Here is a 14,531-nt window from a genome sequence, read left to right as displayed (position 1 = left end):
GCCCCCCAGCGAAAGGTGGGAGCACTTAAGGGCAGCTTGTAGGTGGGGGCGTTGCCCGTGTGATGGTAGGGATGGAGGCAGGAGTGGGCGTCGCATATTGGTGACCGCGGCAAGGTAACGGCTTAAAATATATTGCCAAAAGGACATGCCGGAATCACACCGCAAGGAATCGCCGCGAAAATCAACATTATGCCAAGCCGGACGATTGCCAGAGCCGCCCATACAGTGGAGCAATTCGTTCTGCTGCTGCTGCTGCTGCTGCATGTTCTGGTCAACATAATGGAAACGTCGACGACTTTGCTGTCCATGCGAAAACATTTGGTTATTATTTCCATATAAAAGGCCAGCGCTGCAGAGCGAGCTATAAAAACAGCGCGAGCCACTTGAAAGGATGTGAGTGAGTGTATGTGTGTGTGCGTGTGTGTAAGGGTGCCGGGCATGGGGAATCAATGGTGGGCAATGAAAGGGGGCTGCGGGGCAAGAGATGGAAAGCTGTTTGCGGCGGAAGTGCCGCGTATTTTAAAATAAATGCGAGCAAAAGCAACGGCAAGGGGTTGTGTGTGTGTGTGTGTGTGAGTGTGTTGGTATGAGAACCAGTTATGGTCGTTAAAATTGTCGAAGCAACGCAACAACAACAACAACAACAACAGCAAGAGCAGCAGCAGCAGAGACGTAGTCAAGTTCTTTTTGTGCAAGGCAGCAAGGCATGTACATATGTGTGTGTGTGTGTGTGAGAGAGTGAGAGAGAGGGTGTATGTATGTGTATGTGTGTAAGCGCCCATATGTATGCAAGCGATTTTCATTTTTGTTTAAAGCCCCCCAGAGTGCATTTCGCACTCGGTCGCTGCCAGTGCATGTGTGTGTGTGTGTATTTGTGTGTGTGTGGAGCGCAAGTGCCCGCATGTGTGTTTCTTACTTGTTTTTCGGCTATGGCATGTTTTTAAGCGTTTTACCCCAACCCCAGACGGCGAACGCCAAAAAGGTGCGCACTTACACACTCGCACGCACACATACACACACACTCGCACACATATTTGTAAACGTAATAATAAGCGTTGTCCCCTTTGACCCATCAATCCGTTGCCACTACCCAGAAACCCGCCGCTTGCCACTTTTCCAGCTCCCAAATGGCTACTAAGCGTGTGTAGAGAGCGACGAGCGAGCGAAACGCTCTGCAATCGAAACCAAAGTGTAACCAATGTGGAGCAGGGGGTGGGGGCCACTGTGCTGTGGGCGGTACTGTGGCAGCTAAAAACAAAAGCCAACGCGCCAAAGCCTGCAACTTTTATAATGGCGTTGGCATGTACATGTACGTGTGTGTATGTATTAAAAAAAAAATAATAATAATGAAATAACAAACCCGAAGGTGTTGTTAAAAGCCCCAACAATAAATTTCATCAATAGTTTGCGCGTAAAACAACTAAAAGCAAAAAGAAACCCAACAAACGGCAAATAATCGATAAGCGTTGGCGATCACATGTTGGGGTTACCTGGGGCGCAGACAAAGGGCCCAAGGCTTTGAGTTGATCGATATATCAAGTTATGCCTTATTGAGCAATTATTTGCTGCCGGCTTAACATAGGATAACTTTAAGGGACATTTAAAGCAGCATATGCTATGCTTCTTATCATGTGTATGACAAGGCCAGCAATAGCAGCAGCGATCACGCCTTGCATTTGCGTGTGCAAGGGAGCAAATTTCCCTCTCCACTCTGTCGCTGTCATGGGGGAATTACCGATTCCTCTCTGTGAAGCGAAATAATTGCCTTTTAATGCATTTGCTTTACTTTACACACACACATAAGTTAGATTATAGCTGCATGCGCATTGTGGCAAACATTTGCGATCATATTGTGGTTTAAACTCTGCTATAGTCTACATACATATATTTTTAACTATATCGATAAACAGTTTAGGGGCATTATTGAGAAATGAAGCTGGTTTAAAGTGCAAGCTGAGGAATTTCCCTTGAGCTTGCGCTTGACAAAATGTTGCTGCCAGAAATGCGACCTCTTGGGCATTTTCGAGACAACACACACTCACACTCACACACACACAGCATAGTTGCGATCCCAAACGCCCGCAACAAATCTATTTACCCAACTAGTTACCGTTAGACGCAGCCAATATACATACATGTGTGAGTGTGTGCGGAGGTATGTATATATGAGAGCTGTAGGTATATACATACATATACATATATAAAGCTACAGCCAGGCATATACATACATATAGCCTATGGTGCTGCTGCTGCTGTTGCTGCCGCTGCTGCCGCTGCTGCTGCTGCTGCTGCTGCTCTTTGCAATGTCATAGCAAATATTTTGCCAATACACTGGGGAGTTGCCTCGCTCGCTCAGTCTCTCTCCCTCTCTCTCACTCGCACTTTGTGGCACACGTTGACGAGGACGACGAAAACGGGCGGGCAACTTATGCCAGCCAAAAACTGTCGCAATTTTAAGCCGCGTCAATTCTCCAGGTGTTTTGCTTTTAAAGATTTTCGCTGCACATTTTTGTTGGGTGAAAAAAGGTGAGTGCCATAGTTCGAGCGCCCCAAAATCAAAGCTAAAATTTTGAAGCTCGCTTTGCTGTTGTTGTTGCTTGTCAATAAGCACGCACTAATACATATGGATGTGTGTGTGTGTGTGTGTGTGTGTGTGTGTGTGTGTGTGTGTCAGCGAATGAAAATTCCCTAGAGAGTTGCGCATGTTGGCTTTGCTGTTGTTGTTGCTGTTGTCTGTTGTCTGTTGCCTGGCGGCTGGCTGCGCCAATGTCAATCCCCTGGGATTGGCCAGAGCCGTTGCCGACTCCCCTGAGAAATACATGGCAATGGGTTTTCTGTGTTTTGTGCTTTTTACACAGAGAGCGAGCGAGCGAGCAGGAGAGAGAGAGTGAGTGCAAAAAAGAGCAAAGCCAAAGTTCGCTACAATTTTTTTTTTTTTTTCGTTGTATACGTTGGGGAAATTTTATGCCCGCTACGCTGTGTGCAAGTGCATGTGTGTGAGTGTATTGCTGTTCATGCATGTGTATGTGATTGTGTGTTGCTGTTCACGTGTGTCTCTCTGTGTGTGTGTAAATTTGTGTGCGGCGCTGTCTTTGGGGGCTTCGGGCCGGTTTGCCAGTTACCGCCTCACATGTGCATTGGATTTATTGTCAATTTTATTTGTTATCATTGTTGTTGTATATGTGTCTGTGTAGATATGTGTGTGTATGGCTGTGTTTGTGTGAGCTTGCTGTTATTTACACTGACACAATTTGAAATTGTATTAAAAATTAACGGCACTTTGGTTGCCTTGGCTGCAGCTGCAACACGAGTGCAGGCAACCATTTTTTTTGGGGGGGGCTTACCTATGCCACCCAATGCCAATCCCACGCCAACTCCCTCACCCACACACCCATACACAAACACACACCAACTCTTTAGTTGTCTGACAGTTAGGTGTACCGTTACCCAAGGGTCTTCAGCTGCTGCTGCTCGTTGCAGCCCCTTCGATTACCGTCAACCTGCGCCAGCTCCAGTTCCTGCTGCTGCTCCTGCTCCTGCTCTGGCTCCCTCTGCACTTGTCACATTTTGGCTTTGCGCCCTGCCCCAAATCAATCAAGCACACACACACACACACACAGCTATAAATTTTGTCACTGGGGAACTGCCGCTGGCTGTGTCCAACTTACGTTTAAGGCAGGCGCGCGGCTTGGCCTGTTTGCGCCTCGACATAGCCAAGCAATCCAAGTGTACTGAAGAAGCAGCCGCACAGATATACCAAAAATTGGCTTAACGGTTAATAACAATTAGTAACTGTAAACGCGCGTTGCACTACCCAAAAAGCGCGCCAAACACGTGTTTCACTCGAACAAATTGTTGTTTTGATTCAGATGGTTTGGCTACGTTGAGCCGTGTCTGTTATCCTTGCGCCTGCAGCGTTCGCAACTGACTGAAGCTTGGCTGTTGGCCCAAAGTCCTGGCGACATGCCACAACACACAGGCAAAGAGAACACAGAACGAAAGCAAACTCTTAAACAAAATGGCAAACGACGCAGCAGCGAGCGAGAGAGCGCGCAACCGAAGCGTGTGAGTGAGAGTGAGCAGGAGAGGCAACAGTAGAGGCAGAGGCAGCGGCAACAGCAGAGGCAGAGGCAGAGAGAGAGAGTAAGTGTGTGTGTGTGAACGAGAGCCACCCAAAGGCCGTAAAACTTGCCGGCCAACACAAATATTCGAAGGCAGCCGGCCTAACCCCTCGAGGGTTACAAACAACAAACATTTTTTTTCCATCCCCTAGAGAATCGGGAATCGCACCAATCGGTGGCGGCCCTGTGGGTGCCCACTGGCCTATTTCACTCTCGTCTGTAATGTCGCATGCTGTGACGTATGCGCCGTAGGAGCTTGCCGCCGCCTGTTGCAATTAACAAACAGTCAAGTCAATTATTTTCATGCCCCTCGAGTTTCGCACGTGCGTATGGGGGGTCCCGAGCGCAGTTCCTCGTACCGCGCTCATCGTTTCGGTTAGCCCAAGTCAAGGTGCTGCTGTTGCTTTCTCAGCAGCGGGAGTTGCCTTCAGCAGTGCGTGAGAACGAGAAGGCATTGCCAAGTAGCGTAAAACAGGAGCAGGAGCAGAAGCAGGAGCAGAAGCAGTAGTCGGCACAGGAGCTGCAGCACCAGCGGGTGTCTAAATCTTTATTCATCAGTTTCCACTCAATCTCAAGAGCTGCGCCTTGGGTTCCGCTTCACTTGAGTTTCACCCTTAAATCACAGATTTGATTTCGAATTTGCAATTGAATAATTTGCGTAAGCAATACGATTTTTGACTTTGAGTTAGGGCTAACATATCAAAATATTTATTCTTCGAAATCATGTCTTAGTTTCCAAAGGCAAACGTAGAGTCTATTCTTTTGATTCATTTTATTTCCGGCAAAGAAAATGAACTAAATATGTGGTTTTATGGAATATATGTATGTACATAGGAGCTACATGAAAGTGTACTGCATTGAAAAACGCTGAAAGATATTAATAAAAAGTATATATTTTATAAATTGAGAAAATAAGACATTTAAAGGCATATCAAATAAATTTGTTTAATATGTAAAAAACGTAATAAGTTTTTCTAGTGAACTTAGTTCAAAAAGCAAAAATAAAACAAATTCAAAACATTTGGTGTATATATTCCCTATATATGAAAGAAAATATCTATCTTCACGTATCTTACGTATAAGAAAATATAGCAAGTCGAAATAACAATAGTCTTTTCTTTGAGAACACAGCGAATCGACTGATGTATGTCGTTTCTTGAAGGCTGCATTAATATTAAAATATAATATATTAAAATGAAAAGAGAAAGCAAACAACCAAAATAATATATGAGAAGCTAAAATCTTCTTTAGGATTTTCAGATGCCTTACTCTAACAATAATTTGTTTTAAATTAAATAAATAAAACATTTTACTTAAGTTCCAGACGTTTTTGTTTTAGCTTTTTTTTTAATATTTTTTAAATCGATATTTTTTATTTATGCTCAAATTTGTAGAGCTATTTAATTTCAAGTTATTTTCTTACTAAGCAGCTATTTAAAAATGCGCGCGGCTTAAGCAGTTCAAATTAAGTCCTGTGTACTGTGCACTGCTTGTTGAGCACCCGGGGCACTGCTTGCCTTGTAGGGTCACTGCTTGCCACTGACTAAAAGTATGCTGTGGTTAAAATTGAAAAATATTCTGTTTTATTGAGATATGAAAAACGAACAGCCAGATAACAATAACGTGAAATGGTTGAAGAAAATAAAGAGGACGAAGTTAGAGAGAAAAAAGACTGGAAAGAAAAGTAGAGTAATAGTTTGGGTAGAGTATATTCCATTAATGTCATTAAAAGATAAAAAAAAAACAAAAAAGTAAAAAATACTACTAAATCAAAATCACAGACTTAAAGAGAACTTAGTCAATATTCATTTCCATATGAGAGTTGGCTATAAAAGTTCCAATCCAATCTATAATCTATAAAGAATATAATCTATACCTATATTTATTTTTAGTGAAAACCCCTATATGTTATCAATACATAAATATTTACTAAAAATGTAATAAGTATTTAAACTCTGCTTAATCTTAATATTTTCGCGACATCACAAATCTGATGCACTTCCTATTTCCTTGCAAGGCAACCACTAAAAAATCCGCTTGGCAACGAAACCCTAAAGCACTTCCCGCACCCCTTTGTGACCCATGCGGAAGCCTTTCGTTGCGCCTTGCTTCCCATTGAGCGATTCATTCAACTTCTTTGTTTACTATGGCGTACGAGAAGCGTAGTAAAATGTAGCGGCATGCTGCAACTTCTTAACCCACTCGTAAAGGAGCCAAAAAACAAAAGAGAAGTGAGAGAGGAGAGCGGATAGCGGAGAAATATGTAAGAAAAAGAAAACATCTGTCGCGCCATTTAAAAATCCGGTTGCAAGCTGCAACATGGCCAAAGATGGGGGCCAACCGAGCCACATTTAAGAGAACATATGATTGAGTTCCCAAAAAAAATACAACAAAAAACATATAATGCACCTTTTCGTGCAGCAGCAGCAGCAGCTGCTGAGAGCTAAATCCTCACACATTAAACGGTATCTATGTGTGTGTGTGTGTGTGTGTACCGCCTGTTGCTGCAACAACAAGCACACACACATGCCACAAGTTGTTGAGCCTCACAAAAAACAAAAAGACAACATATTGATGAGCAGGACGAGCAACTCCTGCTGTTGTTGTTGCTGCTGCTGTTGGCTAAAGGAAGCCACATTAAATTTGGAGTTTGTCGCTCATCTTCTTCTTCTTCTTCTTCTTTGTTGAGCGCAGCAGCTGCCGCTGGGTTTGACTGCGTTTCATTAATACGAAAAGGTGCCTTCAGCCTGTAGATAGGTCAAGTTTTAATGTTTACCATTTGCATTCATTTATTTTATATATCTATTAAAATGGGGAGGTAATTGAAAACTTGTAACATATAATTAACAGATAAAATTTTAAATACAAAATATATACTCTAAATTTGTTAATATTCTCTTTGAGAAAGCGAACAATTTATAATGAAAATCGAAATATTTTTTATAAATTTTAATAGTACAAAATCAATTCTATTTTTAATTTAAACATTTTTCCTTTTTTCATTTATTGAATTTTATTTATAAAATTTTATCTATTATTTATTAATTGACATATAAAAATAAAAAATAAAAATTAAATTAAAAAAAAATAATAATAATAAAAATAATAATATTATTAATAATTAAATAATATTTATTTTTTATGAAACATAATAATGACATTTAAAATGTGATTACTTACCCTGTTATTAATTTTATAAATAATTTCAATGAACAAAATAATAAATAACTTTAATATATTTGATTTTTGCTTTATATAAATTGCTATATATATTCTTGGATAAATTTATTTAGTCTATACTCCATATTTAAAATTATAAAAGCAGATAGACAATTTAAATTAAATTATTAACAATTCACAAAGTTTATTAAAATTATTTATATGTATATTAATTAAGTATATAAAGTATAATTAATTGACTAGTTAAAGTTATGATACCTTTACGCAAAAATCTTGTATGCTTTATCAATTTTTCTCAGTGTATCGCTGTATCGACAACAAAAGCAAACAACAGGCAGGCAGGCAAAGGTAAAAGGAGTGTCAGCCAGGCAGCCAGGCAGGGAAAGGGACAAAGAACAATAACAACAACAACGACGTTAAAGGAGAGCAGATGGAACGACCCAAACGGCCCAGCGAGCGGCGCTGCCTCTGCTAGCGTCGCGCAGGCCGAGCCGAAGACCGAGTCACGACCGAGCAACGACCGAGGCTCGGCTGAAGCGAAGTTCGTGAATTGGTTCGATTCATTCGAAAATTGTGCGTGCAACGCGAAGGACGTGCAACGCGTGAAGCTCTCTCGCTGTAGCTACTGTTGTTGCTGTTGCTGTTGTTGTTGTGCTCGTTGTCGTTGTGTTGAATGTTGTTTTAGTTGCCACCCCGTGGCCAGCAGAGACGTAGCGCCTAGCGTGTGACGTCAGTAGCGACACACAAAATATCACAGTTCGCCAAATATTCAATAAAAGAAAACAGAAGAGCAAGAAGAGAGAGAGAGAGAGATAGGAAGAGGAAGTCGAAGAAGCAGTGTAGAATCTGTAGAAATCTAAAACTATGTCTGCGAATAATGAAGCGGAGCCAGCGGCTGCATTGGCCGCTGCTGCTGCATCCTCGTCGGCAGACGCCGCTGCTGCCGCCTCGGAGTACCTGAAACGCACCTGCCTCATCTGCGGCTGTCAAACCAATCAGGCCATCAACATCTATGAGCCGCGCTCCGGACCAAACATCGTGCAATTAATTCAAGCCAAATTCAAGTTTCAGGTAAGCAACAACAAAAACAAAAAACAGAAAAGGCAGAAAACATTTATATCAAAGGAAATTCAGCTAAAAACATCAAAAAATCGATAAGCGAACCAAATGAGTCATATGCATGTCCTGCTCTCTGTCTGCGCGCGTGTGTGTGTGTGTGTGCTGACTGTGTTGCAAAAGGGGATGAAAAATTGTGTGAGAGCTTCTGGAAGCAGCACAGCCCACAGCACGTCTGGCACATCTCCAGGTGGCTGCAGCATCGAAGCGTGTGCACTTGAAAGTCGCAAAAGGTTAGCAAAACACATCGCGAGGCAAGAGACATAAAGAGATAGGGACAGAGGGACAGAGGGAGGGAGAGAGAAGTGGGAATCAAAGGAGTTACAGGAGCTATAAAAGTTATAGAAGCTACGGGCGTAAAGCAGCTATAGAACTTACAGGAAGTTCAACAATCGCAACTGTAGACATTGCTAAAAGGGCGGAAAGCAAGAGAGAGAGAGAGGGAGTGGGAGAGAGTGGGAGAGAGTTGCAGCACAGTAGAGTCAAGGTATTTTTGTAAGGTGAACAAATCTAATGTTAGGTAAGGGAATTTGCAATTCTAGCAATCACTTAGAGAGAAGTGAGGCAGTTGGATCTGAGTTACTTAAGAAATTCGCAAAGTCTAATCGAATAGAGAGGTCAAAGTTTAAGGAAGTCAAGGAGAAAGAGAGAGAGATAGAGACAGTGCGGAGCTAACCAAATAAGAAAGCTATAAATGTAATTGGAATATGAATCAATATATAAACAAGAAAATTGAATTCCCAATGGATAATAGTCTGAGTTTGCTTAGCAAATAAATGTATATAAGAAAGATAATGGATATTCGATTGTATAGTTAGAGTAAAGGAAGGCGAGAATGTTGGTCTAGGTTAAACTAGTTAAGCAGTCATTAATAAATTGCTATAGGAAAGGCAAGAAACAAGGAAGCAATAGATAAATATAGTTAGACATGATAGAAAGAAGATGAGAATCAAAAGAAGTAGGGCTTTATGGAAAAGTGAACTACAGTGCGATAACAGACATAGCTAACATAGTGTAAGGACACAGAGTACAAGAAGTAGTGCAAGGGCAAAGCACTTAGGCTCAACTAATCGCATGAGCTGCCACTAAATAATTTAGTATGACGTAGTAAGTGACTAAGTAAACCAAGTCAGCCGAAGGGCGGTGAGTGAAGAGTGAAGAGAACTGTGCTAACTGTCGCTTGTATCCGTATCCGGTGTGCGGTATTTGTGGGTAGCTGGACAACTGAGGAACTGGGCAACTGGGCAACTGGGCAACTGGGCAAGTGGGAACTTGGGAACTCGGGTAACTGGATAGCAGCTGCTGCATTTCCCTTTTTCTGTAATCGGACACTTTGCATGTGTGGCACTTGGCTCGATACGCTGCATGTCCTTATGCATATGTCCTTTTTCCATCATAATTTCCAACAGCTTGTTCTAATTTGAATGTGCCATGGGAACCGAAAATGTTTCTGCCTCTGTCGCTGCCTCTACTTTTGTCTTTCCTGTCTGTGCCACACAGCCACAAAGTGCGTTGCATATTGGATTACAGTCGTGGCACGACTACTACCTGTATGCCTCGAACCTGCTTCGGCGAGAGATCCCAACGGCAGCTGCCGCTGCTGCCAGCGACATTTCGTGAATATCTCAACTTCATTTATGATTGATCCAATTTCTGCGGGCAGCAGCCTCTGCCTCTGCCTCTACCTCTGTCTACGCCTTTATTGTCTACCTTTTTTTTTTACAGCTGCTTGCAAGAGCAGCTGTATTTGCAGCACTCTTTCTCACACACACACACACACACAGATCGTAACACTCTCTCTATGGAGTAACCCGCATTTACGTGCCTTGATCTCTCTCCTTTTTTTCGCATATCGGCTCATTGTCTGCTCACATTTCTATAGCTAGCTCAAGATTTTCGTTTCGTTTACCTTTTTTTTTTTGTACCAACTGCGCAATCAGTGGAGCAGCTGCCTAGTCTTATCTATGAAGAGGAGCGTAGTTACCTTTTATAGATCTCTAAGAGATAAGACACTGAGAGTAAATAAAAACTGATTTGTGTATTGAGCCAAACATACTTGTTGAAAGATCATCCTATAAAGTAGACATACTCTATTCAAATACATCTACAAATACTTTCTAGACAAAAACCATCCCAAGACTTCAGATAACCCAGATTTCAAGTTCCCACAGCTACCCCTGCCCTTAACATGGAACCACTTCAAACCAAAGAAACCTTAGAAAAATCCTTGAAAATTCCACAGAAATTTGGGAAATTTTGAAATTGAAGGACTTCTTCACTACGAATTCTGTATCTTCTCGGGCTTCAATGCGAAACTCGGTTAATTGGATTGATGACAATTGAATTAGTTTGTCATAACAAAGAAATGTGATAGGGGCTAGCTAAGCTAGATATGTAGGTGGGCAATTAAGACTTGACTAGAATAAATGTTATATATTGAAAGCAATCTATAGACAGGCAAGGAAGATGGTGTAATAGATACTCCAATAAAGGCTAAAGGATAATTATATGAGACATTTTATGAGGTTAGCCTAAGAATTGTATGGGAAAGCTTAGCGGGGAGCTTTAGAGGGATAGATGAAAGATAAAAAGTAGATGATAGATTAACGTTAAAGGGAAGAACAAATAATTAAAATATCAAAATACGATAGATAATAGATTAAGAACGAAGGATAAAAGATGGATTTTGGAAATTGGAATAAGCAATATTAAATATGGAATATGCAAGATGAAAGAGCAAAGCTGAATAATCAACAAAGATAAAAGATTAAAGATAAATTTTAATTTAATTTATTCGCCTTTCATGATCATAGACCATATGTTATTCCTACTTCTTTTTTGAGTACTCCCAAAATACTAAAAGCCTAAAAATACTACCCTATTTTGAACTGCTAGTTAATTGAAGCATACGAAAAGTAACGGTAATATTCTACCCAACAATTTTATTCAAATTTTACCCATTTATTTATCATAGTTCACCCTATGCGAGAGCTAACGATCGTTACGTTCAGTATTTGCGCAACTAGGCACCACCTGCCCTTCTGAATGCACCCCCTATACATATATGACACCCCCGCCATAAAGAACACACGCACACTAACACGCACACACACACTCACACACACATACACAAATAGTTCACGTGAATGACAGACAGACAGCAGCAGCAGCAGCAGAAAGTTAACTCATTCATCTGTCTGCCTTGACTGCCTACCTCTCGCTCTCTCTCACTCTCCTTCTCTCTCTGTCTCTGTCTCTGGGTCTTTATCAGCTTTGCGTGTGGCTCTGTCTGAATTGCACCTGGCCTGCAATTTGCATTTACCGTTTACACATGGGCCCTTAGCTTCGATTGGGTTTCCTTTTGTGATCCTGCCTGGCTCCCCTCTCTCTCTCTCTCTCTCTCTCTCTCTCTCTCTCTCTCACTCTCGCTGTCTATCTCTAATCCTAAGCAGCTGTCGCTAGCTGCCGCGTGCCTTTTGTCAGTTATTGTTGTTTGTGTTTCCCTTTTATTTTGATATTTCGTCGGGTCTCCTTTGGCTACGCTCGATAAGGCGAGGCGCGTGGCCAAACGAGTTTGCCGAACTGCACCTGAGCCTCCTCGACTTGGCCAGCTAACCCCGCCATAGCCCCTACTCCCGCCTAGCCTGATCTGGTTATGCTTCGTGCCAGCTGCTGCTGCTGCTGCCGCTGCTGGGCGCAATTTTCGGCTGGCAGGTGCACGAATTATTATTGATACAATGCCTCCTCCTCCAGCCGCTGCTCCGTCTCCCCCTCCTCCTCCTCCTTTCATCTGGTAATTAATATGCCACGGTCTCAGCCGCAACTTGAGTTTTATGCCATTTTTTGCACCTTTGCCTCCAAACTCTGAATTCCCTGGCAGACTCATTAGTGGTCAGTGGTCAATGTTCAGCTCGGCTCAGCTCTTCGGGCGTCGCTCAATTGGAGCGGCATATTTTCGGTCAGCTGTGGTCATGCTTCAGCTGTAATTCCTGGGGCAGGACCTCGACACGGACCCTGCGCGGCTCGAGCGTGTCCCGTCCGTGTGCTCAACTCTGCTTTGCTCTAATTGGGAGGCAGCTCTAAGCAATTAAATTAGGCCTATTTCTAGTTTCGAGGGTTGACTGACTAGCTGATGCCCTGTAGTTGCAGAGGAAATATTCTGGATTATTTACATTAAATTAGGGATTTTAATATTTATATTTAGATAACTCTGTTTCTTTTGTTCTCTCTATTTATCCCACGATATTTCTTTCTCTTTATCTATGTCTCTCTCTCAGTCTGTTCCTTTCGTGCACTCTCTCTCTTTAATAATTTATCCCCTTTTCCCCTCTCTCTATATATATACTCTATCCCATGATTGCTATCTCTCTCTCTGTCTCTCTCTTTCTCTCTCTCTTTCTCTAATTCTCTATCTGCAAATCTCTATCTTTTTGTCTTCTTCTCTCTCTCTCTCTGTCTCTCTGTATCTGTCTGACTCAGCGTTTGTCTATAATGTTTCTCTCTCTCTCCTTCCGCCTCTCTCTCACTCGCTTATTTTCTGTCTCTTTCTCTCAATCTCTTTTCATGCTTGTCTCATTCGCTTTATCTTGGTCCTGCTCTCTCTCTCTCTCTCTCTCTCTCTAATTTTATCATTTTATGTCCATATCTCAATCTCTCCCTCTCTCTCTCTCTCTACCTGTTACCATACATCCACCTTTAAGTCGTATAATCTAATTCTATAAGACTTTAATTATATAGTATTAAATTAACAACTCTCTCCCTCTCTTTCTCTCTGTCTTGCAGCCCTTGAATGAGGATAAATTCCTGTGCTTCAGCTGCAACAATTGGCTAATCAATTGGCACTCGCTGCAGGCGCTCAACAGCAACGATGCCGAGAGTCAGAGTCGCAGTCAGAGCCCCTCCGCCCACATGGGCAACAACAGCAGCAGCGCCGGCATCGTGCAGCAGCAGCAGCTGCCGCTGTCAAAGGCGCAGCCCGCGAAGCTGCGACCTGTGGCCCAGGTGCGTCCGCAGCCACAGCGACAGCCTCAGCCTGAGCCACAGCTACAGACCCAACCACAGCCCCAGTCCCAGCCTCAGCCTCAGCCACCGCCATCGAGTCGCCTGCCCGCCCTAAAAAACATCGAGAGAGAAAGATCGGCGAGGAGAATGCCGCCGGCTCTGAGCAGACGCCGATGCAGACGGACGAGCAAGCAGCCAAGGCGTCGATCCTTGCGTAGCTCATGCGACTCCTGCAAGTGGCGTTCGCTGCACAAGCGGAGCCTGGCCAAGGTGGCTCAGCTGCAGCGACAGCTGAGCATGCAGCAGCAGAAGCAGCTGGAGCTGGAGCTGGAACAGCAGCAACTCCAGCAGAGTCTAGTCAAGTCGCCCACCTACCAAAGATTGCCCAAGCCACGCGTCGATGGCAAAGTTGTGGCCATGTTTCGACGACTGGGCACCACGCTGAGCCAGGAGCAGACGGAGGCGCCGCAGCAGAAATCACCATCGCCACTGAATCACATCATGAGTCCAGTCAAGCGGCGGCCACGCTGGACACGTCAGCTGGACGAAGATGAGATCCTGCTGGAATTCGATAGAGCAATAGCGGAGGTGCTGCCCGTGGCCAAACGACGATTAAGCTACCAAACACAAGGCGAAACAGTGGAAGTGGAAACGGAAACGGAAGAGGAAAAGGAAGTGGAACAGGAGCTGGAGCAGGAGTTGGAGCTGGAGCTAGAGCTGGCTGTTAGCCAAGTAAACCACCAAACCGAACTGCAGCTGGGTCAGTTGCAGCTGCCACAGGGACTGAGCATCACATTGATCTAAAAAGAAAATCCAAAATCCACAAGAAAAACAAAAAACAAAAGAAAATTAGTCAAATTTTGCGAGCATAAAATTTAGTCTTAGTTAAACTTTAATTTATATAGTACCTCAACTAAATTTGTAATTGTTAGTCAATATACATAATTATATATATTAGCGAAGACCTAAGAATGTTAAGTTAATATATGCATATACATACAATTATTATTATTATTATTATTATAAAGAAGCGTAATGAAACCGTAGTTGAATTTGTTCACATTTGCCATGTTATAGCTACAAAAACAAAAAACATAACATATAAATAAAAAA

At 42.7% G+C, this 14,531-nt stretch overlaps 2 protein-coding genes across 2 annotated transcripts in view; one reads left to right on the top strand and one right to left on the bottom strand.

Moving 5' to 3' along the window:
* The window catches only part of LOC6579764 (zinc finger protein 423 homolog), a 41,069-nt gene extending 37,145 nt beyond the window's left edge, over nt 1–3,924 (bottom strand). Inside the window, exon 1 of the mRNA XM_044010744.1 lies at nt 3,669–3,924. Coding sequence (XP_043866679.1) covers nt 3,669–3,711 — 43 coding nt within the window. The 5' untranslated portion in view covers nt 3,712–3,924. The remainder of the gene's footprint in view (nt 1–3,668) is intronic.
* A 3,935-nt stretch (nt 3,925–7,859) lies between these two features.
* Nucleotides 7,860–14,440, top strand: LOC6579762 (protein phyllopod). The gene is made up of 2 exons (XM_002005605.4): nt 7,860–8,372; nt 13,200–14,440. Exons 1-2 carry the CDS (start codon nt 8,166–8,168, stop codon nt 14,220–14,222), a joined length of 1,230 nt encoding a protein of 409 aa, XP_002005641.1. The 5' UTR covers nt 7,860–8,165; the 3' UTR covers nt 14,223–14,440.
* The last annotated feature ends 91 nt before the right edge of the window (nt 14,441–14,531 follow it).

The sequence above is a fragment of the Drosophila mojavensis genome, unplaced genomic scaffold (genome assembly GCF_018153725.1).
Source record: "Drosophila mojavensis isolate 15081-1352.22 unplaced genomic scaffold, ASM1815372v1 contig_80, whole genome shotgun sequence".
Taxonomy (NCBI): domain Eukaryota; kingdom Metazoa; phylum Arthropoda; class Insecta; order Diptera; family Drosophilidae; genus Drosophila; species Drosophila mojavensis.
Note: the sequence above shows the minus strand (reverse complement) of the source record. Positions and strands in the feature narration are given on the sequence as shown.